The 15,251-nt window shown below is 43.6% G+C and overlaps 1 protein-coding gene across 7 annotated transcripts in view; it reads left to right on the top strand.

Moving 5' to 3' along the window:
• TNRC6C (trinucleotide repeat containing adaptor 6C) overlaps nt 1-15,251 on the top strand; it is a 146,505-nt gene that overhangs the window by 116,039 nt on the left and 15,215 nt on the right. For 5 of the 7 annotated variants that reach the window (XM_040330138.1, XM_040330136.1, XM_040330137.1 and 2 more), the window contains 5 exons: nt 4,884-5,033; nt 5,736-5,882; nt 10,798-10,917; nt 12,732-12,815; nt 14,453-14,681. In XM_040330138.1, coding sequence (XP_040186072.1) covers nt 4,884-5,033; nt 5,736-5,882; nt 10,798-10,917; nt 12,732-12,815; nt 14,453-14,681 — 730 coding nt within the window. The remainder of the gene's footprint in view (nt 1-4,883; nt 5,034-5,735; nt 5,883-10,797; nt 10,918-12,731; nt 12,816-14,452; nt 14,682-15,251) is intronic. The other 2 variants (XM_040330139.1, XM_040330141.1) reach the window with 2 other exon arrangements.

Raw genomic sequence — 15,251 nt, 5'->3', positions numbered from 1 at the left:
ATGGCTTTGGCAGATGCAAAGGTTTACGCTCTCATTCGTCTCTCGATCTATAAACCTTGATGATAAAATTCGGTTCACAGTGAAGGCCCATTCACACTGGTGCATTAAGGCAGCTGGTTTGATTGCAACTATAGGTACCAAATTGCAACTATAAAACCGAATGTAGCGTTTGCAGTAGCACAGGGCAACGCATGTTGCCTTGAGGTGCGCTGCACTACAGCACAAGTGCTTTAAGAAGGTACAAAGCGGAGCTCCACCCTAAAGTGGAACTCCCGCTGATTGGAACCCTCCCCCCCTCCCGTGTCACATTTGACACCTGTCTAAAGACAGGTATTTGCACCCACTTCCGGCCACACAGTCTCGGGCAGACTGCGGGCATGACGTCACCTACCGTCCCGTCCCCCACCCCCCCATCCCCCCGTTGTGTTCTGGGAACACTCGGCTCCAAGTACACAGCGGCAGCCAATCGGCAGGCGTAGCGCGACTTGCGCATGCGCCGTAGGGAACCGGGCAGTGAAGCCGGAGCGCTTCACTTCCTGGTTCCCTCACTGAGGATGGCGGGGGGGGGGGGGGCAGCAGAGTGACGAGCGAATGCTCGCCCTCTGCTGCGGACAGCGCTGGACTCCAGGAAAGGTAAGTGTCCTAATATTAAAAGTCAGCAGCTACAGTATTTGTAGCTGCTGGCTTTTAATATTTATTTATTTTTTCAGCGCACATCCGCTTTAAGATTGAATTTGAATTTGAATTTGTTTTCATTTAACACTTGCTAGATGTGTGCAGTGGCAGTTTGTGAATTTAATGATGGATGGATGGATGTTTTTGCCAGTTCTGTTTTGTACGTTTAGCTGTGTTTCAGCTACTTGGCTTTCTTTACAGTCTGATAAGACTTGATGTCTGCTGTCCAGCACAATCTAGGTTGTGGGGGTGAAGTAGAAGGATTAATGTTCTCCAGAATGAACAGCTGAGCTATAGAGAGACAGACTTCTGGCCATGTGCTTGTCTTCTCCTAAATGTCAGCAAAACTATTAGGTCATGAGAAATCCTTACCATCAGGAGGACTCTGTCTGACTTCCCAGTTTAAAATAACCCTTTGCTGTCATGAGCAGCCAGCACTGTATCATTGTATTTCAAATCATAAAGACACATTTTAATTTATTATGGAAAACTCCGCATGTAATCATTTACATGGTGACGTAGCCAAGCTGGCCAGTGCTGTCACATGTATATACCATAGGCCATTCTACTTTCTTGCTGGTTCAGTAGCACCAGGAGGTGACGTCCTGCCCGCAGACTGTGGCCGGAAGTGGGTGCAAATACCTTTAGACAGGTATCTGCACCCCCGTCCCCCCTGAAAGGTGTCAAATGTGACATCGGAGGGGGGGAGAGTTCCGATCAGCGGGAGTTCCACTTTAGGCTGAAGCTCTGCTTTAAGATGGTAGCTTCCTTGGCAGTAAATGATTAGAGAGTTTAGTTCCACTTTAATTTGTTACATGATTATGCTTTATACTTGTTTATGTACTGTATAGATACAGTGGGACAAAAAAGTATTTAGTCAGCCACCAATTGTGCAAGTTCGTCCACTTAAAAAGATGAGAGAGGCCTGTAATTGTCATCATAGGTATACCTGAACTATGAGAGACAAAATGTGGAAACAAATCCAGACAATCACATTTGTCCAATTTGGAAAGAATTGATTTGCAAATGATGGTGGGAAATAAGTATTTGGTCAATATCAGAAGTTCATCTCAATACTTTGTTATATATCCTTTGTTGGCAATGACAGAGGTTTTCTGTAAGTCTTCACAAGGTTGTCACACACTGTTGCTAGTATGTTCGTCCATTCCTCCATGCAGATCTCCTCTAGAACAGTGATATTTTGGGGCTGTCGCTGGGCAACACAGACTTTCAACTCCCTCCAAAGGTTTTCTATGGGGTTGAGATCTGGAGACTGGCTAGGCCACTCCGGGACCTTGAAGTGCTTCTTACGAAGCCACTCCTTCGTTGCCCGGGTGGTGTGTTTGGGATCATTGTCATGCTGAAAGACCCAGCCACGGTTCATCTTCAATTCCCTTGCTGATGGGAGGAGGTTTGCACTCAAAATCTCACAATACATGGCCCCATTGATTCTTTCTTTTTTTTTTTTTTTTTTTCAGTTTAAAATGTATTGAAGAGCAGTACAGTACACGTTATTGCCGCCAGCACATTCTGAGGCCAGTATTAAATACGTACAATGCTTGTCAAAGTATTCATGTCAGATAAACGACCATCTTTAGAGGAAAAAAAAAACCCAGGTCACCCACCCACTTCGTATGCTAACAATTACATAAAAGCAGGTATCCCCTATAACCCCATTGATTCTTTCATGTACACGGATCAGTTGTCCTGTTCCCTTTGCAGAGAAACATCCCGAAAGCATGATGTTGCCACCCCCATGCTTCACAATAGGTATGGTGTTCTTTGGTTGCAACTCGGCATTCTCTCTCCTCCGAACACAACGAGTTGTTTTTCTACCAAACAGTTCTACTTTGGTTTCATCTGACCATATAACATTCTCCCAATCCTCTTCTGGATCATTCAAATGCTCTCTAGCAAACCTCAGACGGGCCCGGACATGTACTGGCTTAAGCAGGGGGACATGTCTGGCACTGCAGGACCTGAGTCCCTGGCGGCGTAGTGTGTTTTCTAATGGTAGCCTTTGTTACGTTGGTCCCAGCTCTCTGCAGGTCATTTACTAGGTCCCCCCTTTTGTGGTTCTGGGATTTTTGCTCACCGTTCTTGTGATCATTTTGATCCCACGGGGGGAGATCTTGCGTGGAGCCCCAGATCCAGGGAGATTATCAGTGGTCTTGTATGTCTTCCATTTTCTAATTATTGCTCCCACAGTTGATTTCTTCACACCAAGCTGCTTGCCTATTGCAGATTCAGTCTTCCCAGCCTGGTGCAGGTCTACAATTTTTGTTATGGTGTCCTTCGACAGCTCCTTGGTCTTCACCATCGTGGAGTGTGACTGAGGTTGTGGACAGGTGTCTTTTATACTGATAAGTTCAAACAGGTGCCATTAATACAGGTAATGAGTGGAGGACAGAGGAGCCTCTTATAGAAGAAGATACAGGTCTGTGAGACAGAAATCTTGCTTGTTTGTAGAGGAGACCAAATACTTATTTTTCACCATTATTTGCAAATAAATGCTTTCCAAATCAGACAATGTGATTGTCTGGATTTGTTTCCACATTTTGTCTCTCATAGTTGAGGTATACCTATGATGACAATTGCAGGCCTCTCTCATCTTTTCAAGTGGGAGAACTTGTACAATTGGTGGCTGACTAAATACTTGTTTGCCCCACTGTAGATGTACTGTATAATAGGGGAATAACATTTTAGACTTAAAGGTGTTGTAAAGGTTTGTTTTTTATTTTCTAAATAGGTTCCTTTAAGCTAGTGCATTGTTGGCTCACTTACCTTTCCTTCTATTTCCCTTCTAAATGTTTTTTTTGTCAGAATTCCTTACTTCCTGTTTCTTCTCAGTAAGCTTGCCCCCATCATCCAAGCCATTCTGGCTGGGGGTTAGTCAGCGTGCTCACCCCCTTCCTTGGGACTACATCCCTGTGGGGAGATGCTATGTTTCCCGCAGGGATGTCCCAAGGGAGGGGGTGAGCATGCTGACTAACCCCCAGCCAGAATGGATCGCATGATGGGGAAAGCTTACGGAGGAGGAACAGGGAGTGAGGAATACAGACAAAGAAAAAAAAAAATTAGAAGGGAAATGGAAGGAAAAGGTAAGTGAACCAACAATGCACTAGCTTAAAGGAACCTATTTAGAAAAAAAAAACCTTTACAACCCCTTTAAATTTGTAAAGTCCTGGGCCTTAAAGAGACGCATTTTAAGGAGGTCACAGGTTGGACCTTCAGTCTTTTTATTTTCTTGCATCTTTCTGCAACATCCCCAGGACCATCACCAGAAATATGGTTTCAGCTATCCTTGGTGAGTTTTCGAGTCTGTAACATGCATTTGAAAAAATGGAAAAACTGGTTTGGTAACTTTTTAAGATGCAAAATGGAAAGTAGGGTCCAGCAGCAGAAATTAAGATAGCTTGTAGACACAATTAAACAATTCTGTCATGAGAAAAATCTGTAGGCCACCATTGTCGACTTTCCTGATCCTACAAATTGTTCAATATCAGTGACACAAAGTGAAACCTGTGAATCCGTCTAATACAGTGGTTCTCAACATGCCTAGTGCCGTGACCCCTTGATAAAATTTCCCAGGTTGTGGGGACCCTTAACAATAAAATTATTTTCATAGCGTGGGTTGTCGGGTAATTTGCGCCCCTAACCCATGAACATTTAGAGCTCCCAAGGTTCCTTTCCACTTGTACAATATTAAAACCCCTTTGTGGTGTCTGTTAACAGTGACACCTTTGCCAAAATCAGGAGATGGGGTCTCCTCCAGCCCTTCCCACTTCACATTCCTCACCAGTCAGCTGATTAGTCTCTGCCGCCAAGCCATGCCGTGAACTAAATGGATGGCTGCAAAGAGGCTGAGTGGGCGGCCGCGGATTCCAGGAACAGCCACGCAGGGCGGCGGCAAAAAGGCTGGGAGAGCGGTGTGGGCTTCTGGAACAGCCCAGGATTCGGTGACCCCCTGACAAATCATCATTTGACCCCCGAGGGGGTCCCGACACCAGGTTGAGAACCACTGGTCTAATAGATGGGCAAGTAGAATTTTCAGAAAGGCATCATAATGACAGCCTCTAAATATTTCATGGCAGGTATTTTTTTAAGATACATTTATCCTGCTACATTACTTGGCTTGCTTTTTTGCCTCCTGCCTCTGGTGCTTTTTTAATGTGCTGACCACAGCTCATGCTCTTTTTTTCAATCAGGATGGCGGCCTAGTGGAAGAGCCCACTACTTCACCATTTTTGCCTTCACCAAGCCTGAAGCTCCCCCATCCCAACAGTGCACTCCCTAATCAAGCCCTTGGTGGCATGACACCAGGCCTAAACATGCAGAACTTGAATTCCTCTAGACAGGTAAGAGACTAGGAGAAATGCTTGTGAAAGTGCAATAAGCAAAACACCCCTTTTCCAGCATGTTTATTATTTCAATGGACTTTTTGTACAAGAAGGGCACTTGTACACTGCCCTGCTGAGGTTCAGCCGCAGCACAGTATATCTGTGGTTTCCCAAAGACTTCTATTATGTCCGATATTTTGTGTTCAGTTTCTGAAGGCGAGCCAAAGATGCAGCATGCAGGGCTTTAAGCATTATCATGCAGGACTTTGGTGTGCTTTCAGAAAATGCACTAAAAACACGGGACATACCTAAGTCTATAGGAAATCGTGGGTAACCCGCAAGAAAAACGTGGGTACATTGTACTGCGGTTTACCTGCAGCAGGTCAGTGTGAATTATAAAATTTTACAGAAATAACTAAGATTAACTTGTAGGGTTAAAGAAAGTTTAGCCACTTATCTGCGGTTTAGCAATAGTTTAGTTCTAGTCAATGCAACAGAAATAGCGGAGCAACATTCAGACTTGCGTTTGTGCAAAGGGCAGCATTTTAGAAGGTCACCGGCTGGCCCTTGAGCCTTTTTTTTTTTTTTCCTTTACATCTTTATTTTGTATGTATTCAGGGAGAGAAATATATTTGGGGATGTAAGATTTCAGGGCAGAAGAATGTCTAGGGAGATGCATAATAGAAATCCAGACTTAACAACAATATTCCCTTCACACAGATGCAGAGTGGCAATCTGGGTATGTTTGGCAATAGTGGAGCAGCACAAGCCAGGTCCATGCAACAGCCACAGCAGCCACCAGTGCAACCTCTCAACTCATCCCAGCCTAGTCTTCGTGCTCAAGTGCCTCAGTTTTTATCCCCTCAGGTAGGTCTCTGGATCTGTTATATCCTAAATCACAGGTGTCAAATACAAGGCCCGCGGGCCGAATGCGGCCCTCCAGGCCATTTCCTGTGGCCCTCGCACCTCTCCTGGAACTGCAGGAGAGCTCCAGCCCTCCTCTGCTCCTACTCCAGACCATTACCTTCTGCTTTCAAGCAATGCATCCAGCTTCTTCCCAGCAGCAGCATAAGGAAAGGGGGATACACTGTGATGTAAGGGAGCGTGGGGGACTCAACGTCTGATGGTGGGGTGGCTTTTGACAGCTAATGTAAAAGGGAGGGAATGTGCTGGACATCTAATCGTACAGATACAACCGGCCCTTTTGAGGGCAATCCTAATACTAATGCGGCCCACAATGAAATTGAGTTTGACACCCCCGTCCTAAATGGTTTGGTATGTTTACAATGAAAAGGTATGAAGTCTGTAACACACAATTCTAGAATTGGACCCGTAAGAAGACTTTATGAATTGTTGTGAGAGGACGAAAAATGACTCTCTCCAAAAAAGAGGATTTGTGGGCAATTCCATTTTACCTGTTAGTCTTGTACAATAATTCCCCTACACCAAGGAATCTAGTTACTAAAATATTAAAACATTGGGAGAAAATTCTAATGAAAAGTTCTACTGAAAAATAAAAGCCGAAACCGTTAACTACACAAATGAAACTCATGTGAGAGCTGTTATACCTGACAAAGGATTCATAGTTATAGCCAGGTTGAGAAAAGACACCTGTCCATCTAATTCAACCATTAGTAGGAGAAAAAAAAAATGAAGAAACCCGAAGACTTTTTTTTTTTTGCAGGTAATAGGTTTTTAGGTCCGCTCTATATTTAGCCAAATATGATGATAGAAAAAAAAAAAACACAAAAAAGTTTTTACTACCTTTTAATTGATATACTGTATATGGGCAATTTTGTTTAGGTATTCATTTATATGGCTGTAGTTAAATGCTATAGAATGGTATTCATGTACTGCTACAATACACATTATAGATGCTAACCACCAGCTTCTGCAATAAATTGTAACAGGTAGACAGCCAACGCAAGGCAGATAGCTGTTCATTTTCTCTTTCATTCATTGTACACTGCAGATCCTCATGGCGAATGGGTTTTAGGACGCTGCTCGCAGGATGTCAAGTGAGCAAACCCCCTATCTGCAACACAGCTCAGTTTTGTACCTGGCATAAGGATTTTTGTCTCCTTTTTAATTTTTCAGGACTTTTGTCCTGTCGGAGGATTTTTATTTTATTTCCATTAGATGGATTCTTGTCTTCAATCAACTGCAGTACTGTACAGGCCGGATAATATAGATTCAGGTAGTCTTCCAGCACTGCCACCGAGAACATGCAGTTCCCGGATATAGTGGGGTCAGCTGTGACATCTCTGCCCTTTGCAGACAGAGTGCCCACGGGGTCTTGACATGCCTTAGGGGTCTAGGTGCTCCTGGTCAGCCAAGTCTTACCCCTCCCCTGTCTACTTGTATAGCTTCCCAGCAATGGTATAAGTGGGGTATGTGTGTCATTGTGGGGGCAGGGGAGCTTGTGACAACTTCTGAGAAACAGGCTCAGAGCTCCCTCTTGTACTGCAGGTGGACTGTCTAGTGATCTTGCAGCCACCAATTTAACTGTGGGCACATATGCCCTTTGTAATTTTTTCTTTGGTAATGGTATCTCCTGGAACTGGCAAGAGTGGTTCTTATCCCTCCAACCAGCGTAAGGGGCTAGCCGCGGTTGGCTGGAACACGTGGTGGTGCATTTGTCCTTTTGAGGAGCAGACCCAGTCCCTGGGTTGCAGTGCTGAGTGCTCTGGTTACTGAATGCACCTCTGACAGCAACCGCCCAGTCTTTTTATTTTTTTCTATCTCAGTGTTGTCCTATTACTGCTAGCTACCAATTGAGCTTTGTGTTGCAGATGAGGGATTTGGCTGCTTTTTTGGGCATACTTGTAGCTTTAGTTGCACCTAGCGTCCTGCTCCTGCAGGTGGTGTCAAAAACCCAACAGCCATGAAGATCTGCAGTGTCCTTCAATGAATGCAGAAAAGGAGTGAGTATGATGCATACAAAAATCTTTTTAAACTACTCACCTTTTTGTATTGCTTTTTGTGTTAATTAAAGGCCATTTTAACCACAGTTTCACTTTGCTGGGGAGAAGGTTTTTGAACAACCGTGGTTTACGCTACACCTTGCTATTTTACGCTCTAACTATCAAGGTGCCATGCAGAACCATAAAGAGAGCAACAGATGGTGAGAACTTGTACTGTGCTGGTGATCCTCTTTATAGCTAGCTTTAATCTCTTCAGCCCCAGCCAAATAACACAGCTGCTGTTCATCAGGCGCCATACTGCTACCTGCAAACAAGCACCTTTACCAGTCTACAGCAAAAAATCCAGTGAGAGCAAGAACTTAAAGGATAAATCACTTTAAAAAAAAAGCACAAATTTGTTGCAGGAGCCTGTAAAGCAACCAACAGATCGCTGGTGCCATGCAGGTCTCCTGCAGACCTGTCATTATATTGGCTTGCTTGTACCTCACAAGGAAATCGATACATTCTGACAAAAAGACTCAATTAAACTACCACAGCACTCACATCGCCATGGTAGTTCATTGAAAACTACAAGCCGATGGCCGCCAGACCTTGTAGATTTCCATTCACAGAGGGCTGCGAATGATTGGCGCGGCTGGGGCTATGCATGCCCACCCCCCCAAACGCACGTGAAAATGCGCAAATCTGTAAATAAGTTGTTTTAGGCACCAAGCAGTGCATAAAGAGTCATTCACGCTTGAAATTACAAATTTGTATGTTCATATAGTACATTTTAAATGCATATAAATACATAGATTTTTAAATGGTATAATACACACTACATTTAAGTGCATCCATAAGATAGGGAACCGCGCTTAGGAAACCACTAGGTGGAAATATGTAGCAGTGGTGGGGGTAAGGAGTGAGTGCGATATAATGAGTGAATAAACCAAATAATAAAAATAATACTATTAATAATATGACTGCAGCCCCCCCGATATGTGATCCCCTAGAGGACACAGAAAAGAGTAAAGGAGGTGTGGGGGTGGTGGCGCTGTCTCAAATGGAGGCTGTGAGTACCGGGAAATTAGTACATGGGTGACTTTTATCTGACCCAATTAGAGCTGGTAGCTGATGGGTCTAAAAATGAGATAAAATAAAAGTGCCTTAATAAAATGCTCAAAATTAGAGCTGTGTGAGATTAGTGTGTACCAGTGATGGTATGAGATAGATTAGACTAATAGTCACAAGTGTTTCAATATAATTGCGGATACATTACATAAATACCAGTGCAATATATAGTGTAAAAAAACAGACATTGAATAAATGTAACAATATGAACAATAAGCAACGGCTTGACCGCTAACGGTCAGAGCCGGCAGTGCAAGAGTGACGAATCCAAAAAGTGAGAAAAGATAAAAATTATATAAAAATTATATGCAAAAAATGCCAGATAGTTAGTCCAGTTTAGAAAATCATAAGGTTAATAGTCCATATATAATAAATCAAAAAATGTTCGTGACCAAGTGCATCCAATCAAAGTGAATAATCACAGTCTGCAACTATGTGAGTTCTCGCAGTGGTTCCGGTGCTCCCCCTCCTGGGTCCCCACTCACCAGAGGCACTCACCCCTGCAGGGGTAAAGTGCATATAAAGGAATAATATCCTAACGGCTCGGTTCCTCGCCTTTCCGGATTTTCCAAGCGAGTTCTCTGGTCCAGGTAATACCGGTCCTCTTAGGTGTCCGGGTTCCTCCAGGGGGAAAAAAAAACCTCTCATAGGGTAGTATGTTCAATAACAGGGGTTGATTTTATTAGCAGTACCGCCGCATATGCTGGTGTGTACACAAAGCAAAAGTTACAAAAATTGTAAAAAATAAATAAAAGTGAAAATAAAAATGAGAATGAACTAGGACCAAGTTCCAATAAAATGTTTAAAAAAAAAAAACAGGTAGGCAGTTATCAAAGGTAGAAAGCCTCGCAGCACAACACTCGTGGCCGGTATGGGCCTGCAAATAAGTAGGGTGCATAATGCAGAGGTCAGGAGTTCATACTTCAGAGCACAGGGTCCAGGACTGCATATCACAGAGAGTGCAATGCTCTGGGGTGCAGGATGCAGAGAGTGCAGGGGTCAGGAGTGCATATTGCAGAGGAAACTGGGTCCAGAACTGCAAATCCCTGGGTGCGCAGTGCTCTGGGGTGCATATGCAGAGGTCAGGAGTGCATACTTCAGAGCACAGGGTCCAGGAGTACATATCGCAGAGAGTACAATGCTCTGGGGTGCATATGCAGATGTCAGGAGTGCATGTTGCACAGAGTGCAGGGGTCAGCCATCCATAATGCTCAAACCACTTTACAGAGTACATCTGAAAAATTCCCCCCTTTACCAGTACAGATCTCCCTCAACATCCCCTTCCCACACTTGCACACAGCACAGATCCTTCAGTCCAGACATCCCTCCCGAGTAAAAACCCCTTAATACAAATGCCCCCTTTCCCCAGCAGACATGCCCCCCTCCCCCCCCAAAGTACAGACTTCTCAGTGCAGTCTCGCCTCCCTCACCAGACCAGATGCAGTGGCATTCCTCTCCTGGGCTCTGTCATATGACCAGAACAGGGAGGAAGAATTCCCGTGACTAAGGACTGCCACTGTCGAGAGCAGCGGGTGGCAACTCTCTGGGGGTGCTGTGGCTGCCATAGCAACCCTAGAGAGTCAGCTTTTGGTGTGAACCGCACCCCCCTCAGTACGCCACCTAATTTAATAACCTGGGCAGCATGTGGTTATGTGAGGTCTTTTATCAAGTCTCTTTTTAATATAACCAATTAACATTTTGATTATGTTTGGACAGTAATACACTTGTGGTTTCTTGCTCTATTGTAGGTTCAAGCACAGCTTTTGCAATTTGCAGCAAAAAACATTGGTCTCAACCCTGCACTATTAACCTCGCCAATTAATCCTCAGCATATGACCATGTTGAACCAGCTCTATCAGCTGCAGTTGGTAAGTAGCAACTATCATAATATTCCAATTTCTCCCGTTTTGGATATGTGAAATGATGCTTCAGATAAAGCTGGAATGTTATGGAAACGAATGAAATTGTTTGGTTGTGTCGACAGCAGATTCCCTTCTCGCATTAGATCATATCAATTGATGAGCCTCTGTAGCCTTCCAGCTAAACTGGTTATCATTATTGCAATTATATGGGTAAAAAATAATTATTGTATTTTAGGTAAACCATTTTAAGCAATGATATTACCCACTTAAGGACCCGCTCATGTATATATACGTCCTGTTCTTAACGACAGCAGCTGCTGCCACAACCGAGATATCCATCTTTTCCTTGAGTGGCCCTGTAAACGATAACGGTGGTCTCCGTGGCGGATTCACCGCAAGATCACCATTATCGGTGGGAGAGGGCCTCCTGCACCCTCCGCCGCTTACCGGAGCCGCCGGTAGCGGCGGAGGCGATCGGGTCCTCTCTCCTGCTTGCTGTGGATGCGAGTGAGCGCAAGATGGTCCCCACCCGTCCCCATAGCATAGCAGAAGTGACGTCAAAACGTCCCTTCCGCCCATGCTTCTTAAAGCAATATTTTCTTGTCATTTTTTCAAATGACAATTTTTTTTTTTTTGCATTTAAGTCTAAATATGAGATCTTAGGTCTTTTTGACCCCAGATCTCATATTTAAAGCGGAAGTAAACCCAATGATTTTAATAGTTTCCAAAGACAGTTACATTCCCGGCATGCCGGAAATGCTAACCGTCTCATTGGCTGTGCTCTCAACCAAACTGTCACACCATCCAATGGCTGGTGTCATAACTGATCACATATGCAGCATCATGGCAGTTGAAGATTGAACAGAGGCCAAGATGGCAGCTTCCTTGGCTGAAAATGATAGGAGGGTTTACTTCCACTTTAAGAGGACCTGTCATGCTTTTTTCTATTACAAGGGATGTTTACATTCCTTGTAATATGAATAAAAGTGATCCATTTTTATTTTTATTTTCAGTGTAAACATTAATAAAACAAATAAAATAAAACAAAAAACATTTTTTTTTTAAAGCACCCCGTCCCGACGAGGTCACGCGCTGAAGCGAACGCATACGTGATTAGCGCCCGCATATGAAAACGGTGTTCAAACCACACAAGTGAGGTATCACCGCGATCGTTGGAGCGAGAGTAATAATTCTAGCCCTAGACCTCCTCTGTAGCTCAAAAGATGCAACCTATAGAATTTGTTGCAGGAGCCTGTAGAGCATTGCACCAGCAATCAACAGATCGCTGGTGCCATGCAGGTCTCCTGCAGACCTGTCATTCTATTGGCTCACAAGGAAATCAACGCCATTTCGCGAGCGTGTGCAATTTTGAAGCGTGACATGTTGGGTATCATTTTACTTGGCGTAACATTATCTTTCGCAATATATAATAAAAATTGGGCTAACTTTACCGTTGTCTTATTTTTATTTTTTTATTCAAAAAAGTGCATTTTTTCCACAAAAATGTGCGCTTGTAAGACCGCTGCGCAAAAACGGCGTAACAAAAAGTATTGCAATGACCGCCATTTTATTCTCTAGGGTGTTAGGAAAAAAATATATAATGTTTGGGGGTTTTAAGTAATTTTCTAGCAAAAAAAAATCTTTTTAGTCTTGTAAACGCCAAATCTGAAAAACAGCTAAGGTCCTTAAGTGGTTAATGTTAAACGGCCAGTTAAATGTTTTCATTGCCCAGTTTATGACTTGTTACATATTGGTGCAGTCTCGTTTTATTGGTTTCATTGTCTTGAGTCTGTCTGACCCACTTCTACTCACACCTGCAGGCGTATCAGCGTTTACAACTCCAGCAGCAGATGTTACAGGCTCAGCGTAATGTTTCCGGACCCATGAGGCAACAGGAGCAGCAAGTAGGTCAAACCTGCTTATCTGACATACACAGCTCTGTCCATACTCAAGTGTTAATGTAGATTGCCATGTGTAATGTGCGATAGTCTGGCAAATGCACTTACTCTGTATGTGAAATGTCTTGTATGCCTTTATGTAATATAAAGATTGGGTATCTAAAATTATATGAGCACATGAAAAGCATGTGTGATATTTCCTGTTTTTTTTTTTTTTTTTTTTAAATGTAATTTTTTTTTTTTTTTTTTTTTTTTTTATAATTCTGGTACAGTGCACATTTTTTCTTTTTGTGGATTATTTGACAGTTTACAATAATTAGTTACCTATCTATAAGAAAGCAGAGGAAGCAATCTGTAGAAGCCGATAAAATTAATATTGTTTTTTTTAGGCACAAATCTTTCTTTTTTTTTTTTTTTTTTTTTTTATTCTGCCTAAAAAAAATTCTAGAATCTGTTACTCCAGACATTTTGCTGTTTATATTTATATAACCTATATAGTGTTTTTACCACACACACCTATTAAAACATTTTTATTCTGAACACCAGGCAGATATTTAAAACATTTAATTTATACAGTAATTGGTGCATTTTTATAGCACTGATCGCTGTATAAATGTGAATGGTCCCAAAATTGTGTCAAAAGTGTCCGATACGTCCGCCGCAATATCGCAGGCCTGACAAAAAAAAATCGCAGGTCGTCGCCATCACTAGTAAAAAAAATAAAAAAAAATCATAAATCTATCCCCTATTTTGTAGGCGCTATGGGCCAGATTCACCAAAGAGATACGACGGTGTTTCTCCTGATACGCCGTTGTATCTCTGTTTCTATCTATGCGACTGATTCATAGACGCATAGATATCCATAAGATCCGACAGGTGTAATTGTTTTACACTGTCGGATCTTGGGATGCAATACCGCGGCCGCCGCTGGGGGGAGTTCGCGTCGTAAACCAGCGTCGGGTATGCAAATTAGCAGTTACGGCGGATCCCCGACGGATTTTCGCGTTCGCTACGTCGCCGCTAGTCTAGTTTCCTGTCGCAAATTTAGTTGTCGTTTTGGGTGCCCTAACTTTAGTCAGCAATCGTATTGCTGTCTAAAGTATGGCCGTCGTTCCCGCGTCGAAATTTAAAATTTAACGTCGTTTGCGTAACACATCCGGGAATACGGAAGTACGCTACGCACGGCGCCGTTCGAAAAAATCACGTCAAGGCGCGCAAAGCACGTCGGGAGTTAGGAAACGGAGCATGCGCAGTAGGTCCGGCGCGGGAGTGCGCCTAATTTAAATGGCACACGCCCATTTGAATTGGCCCGCCTTGCGCCGGAGGCCGCGGGCGTAGTTTTCATCGCAAGTGCTTTGTGAATCAGGCACTTGCGATGAAAACTTGCGGCGGTGTAACGTATCTACGATACGCCGCCGCGATTCTACGTGAATCTGGCCCTATAACTTTTGCACAAACCAATCAATACATATTTTTTTTTTTTTTTTTAACAAAAATATCGGCCTAAACCGAGTGATGTAATCATTTCAGAGATGCAATAATTTCTGTCTATTATATTTGCCTGACGTTCAGCTCTAAACTACCCTTAAAACAGTCTGTCAGAATTCCAACATTTCTGCTTTTTTTTTTCTCCCCTCCTGCAGGTTGCACGTACAATCAATAACATGCAGCAGCAGATACAGCAACATCAGCGCCAGCTGGCCCAGGCTCTGCTTTTGAAGCAACAGACTGCCCCTCAACATCCACCAATGCATCCTTCTGCAGGCAAGTCAGCTCTGGACAGCTTCTCACCCCATAACCCAGGTCCAAGCCTGGCTGACCTGCACACCAAAGAACAGCAGTCTTCAAATACTTACTCTCCTTACCCAATTGGTATGTTCTAAGCTGTCTAGTAAAACTTGCTTTTAATAATAACCATGGTATTTTTAATAAACGTTACTGAATTATAGCGATATAAATAACTTCTGGAATCTGGTTGCTATGGCCAGTGCAATTTTATTTATTTTCCCATTTTTTTTTTCCTTTAGCACAGATGATCTAATGTTTTGAGCTTGATATGGAAAAAAATTGCCGGTTTTACATTTTTAAACCATAACATAAATCTGTAAGGGCTCTTTCACATTTGAGCGTCCGTACAGGTCCGCCTGTCAGGTTTTCTTTTGCGGACCTATACGGGCGCTCTGTGCTCCTCTATGGAGCCGCGGATGTCACCAGTGACCTGCCCGCTGACATCCGATCCGTGACGGAGGAAAAACCTACTTTTCCATCCGTCTGGCGGATCGGGTGAACACAGACATACGGTCCGTGTTCATCCGATTCCCCCATAGGGGGGAGCGGAGAAAAGACAGGCGGTCTCTGCACAGTGCGCGGGGACCACCCTGTCATCCGCTGGCTCAGCGGGGATCAACGGAGCGATACCCGCTGAGCAAGCGGAGGTGCACG

Source organism: Rana temporaria, chromosome 12 (assembly GCF_905171775.1).
Source record: "Rana temporaria chromosome 12, aRanTem1.1, whole genome shotgun sequence".
Taxonomy (NCBI): domain Eukaryota; kingdom Metazoa; phylum Chordata; class Amphibia; order Anura; family Ranidae; genus Rana; species Rana temporaria.
This window is presented reverse-complemented; position numbering and strand designations above follow the sequence as displayed.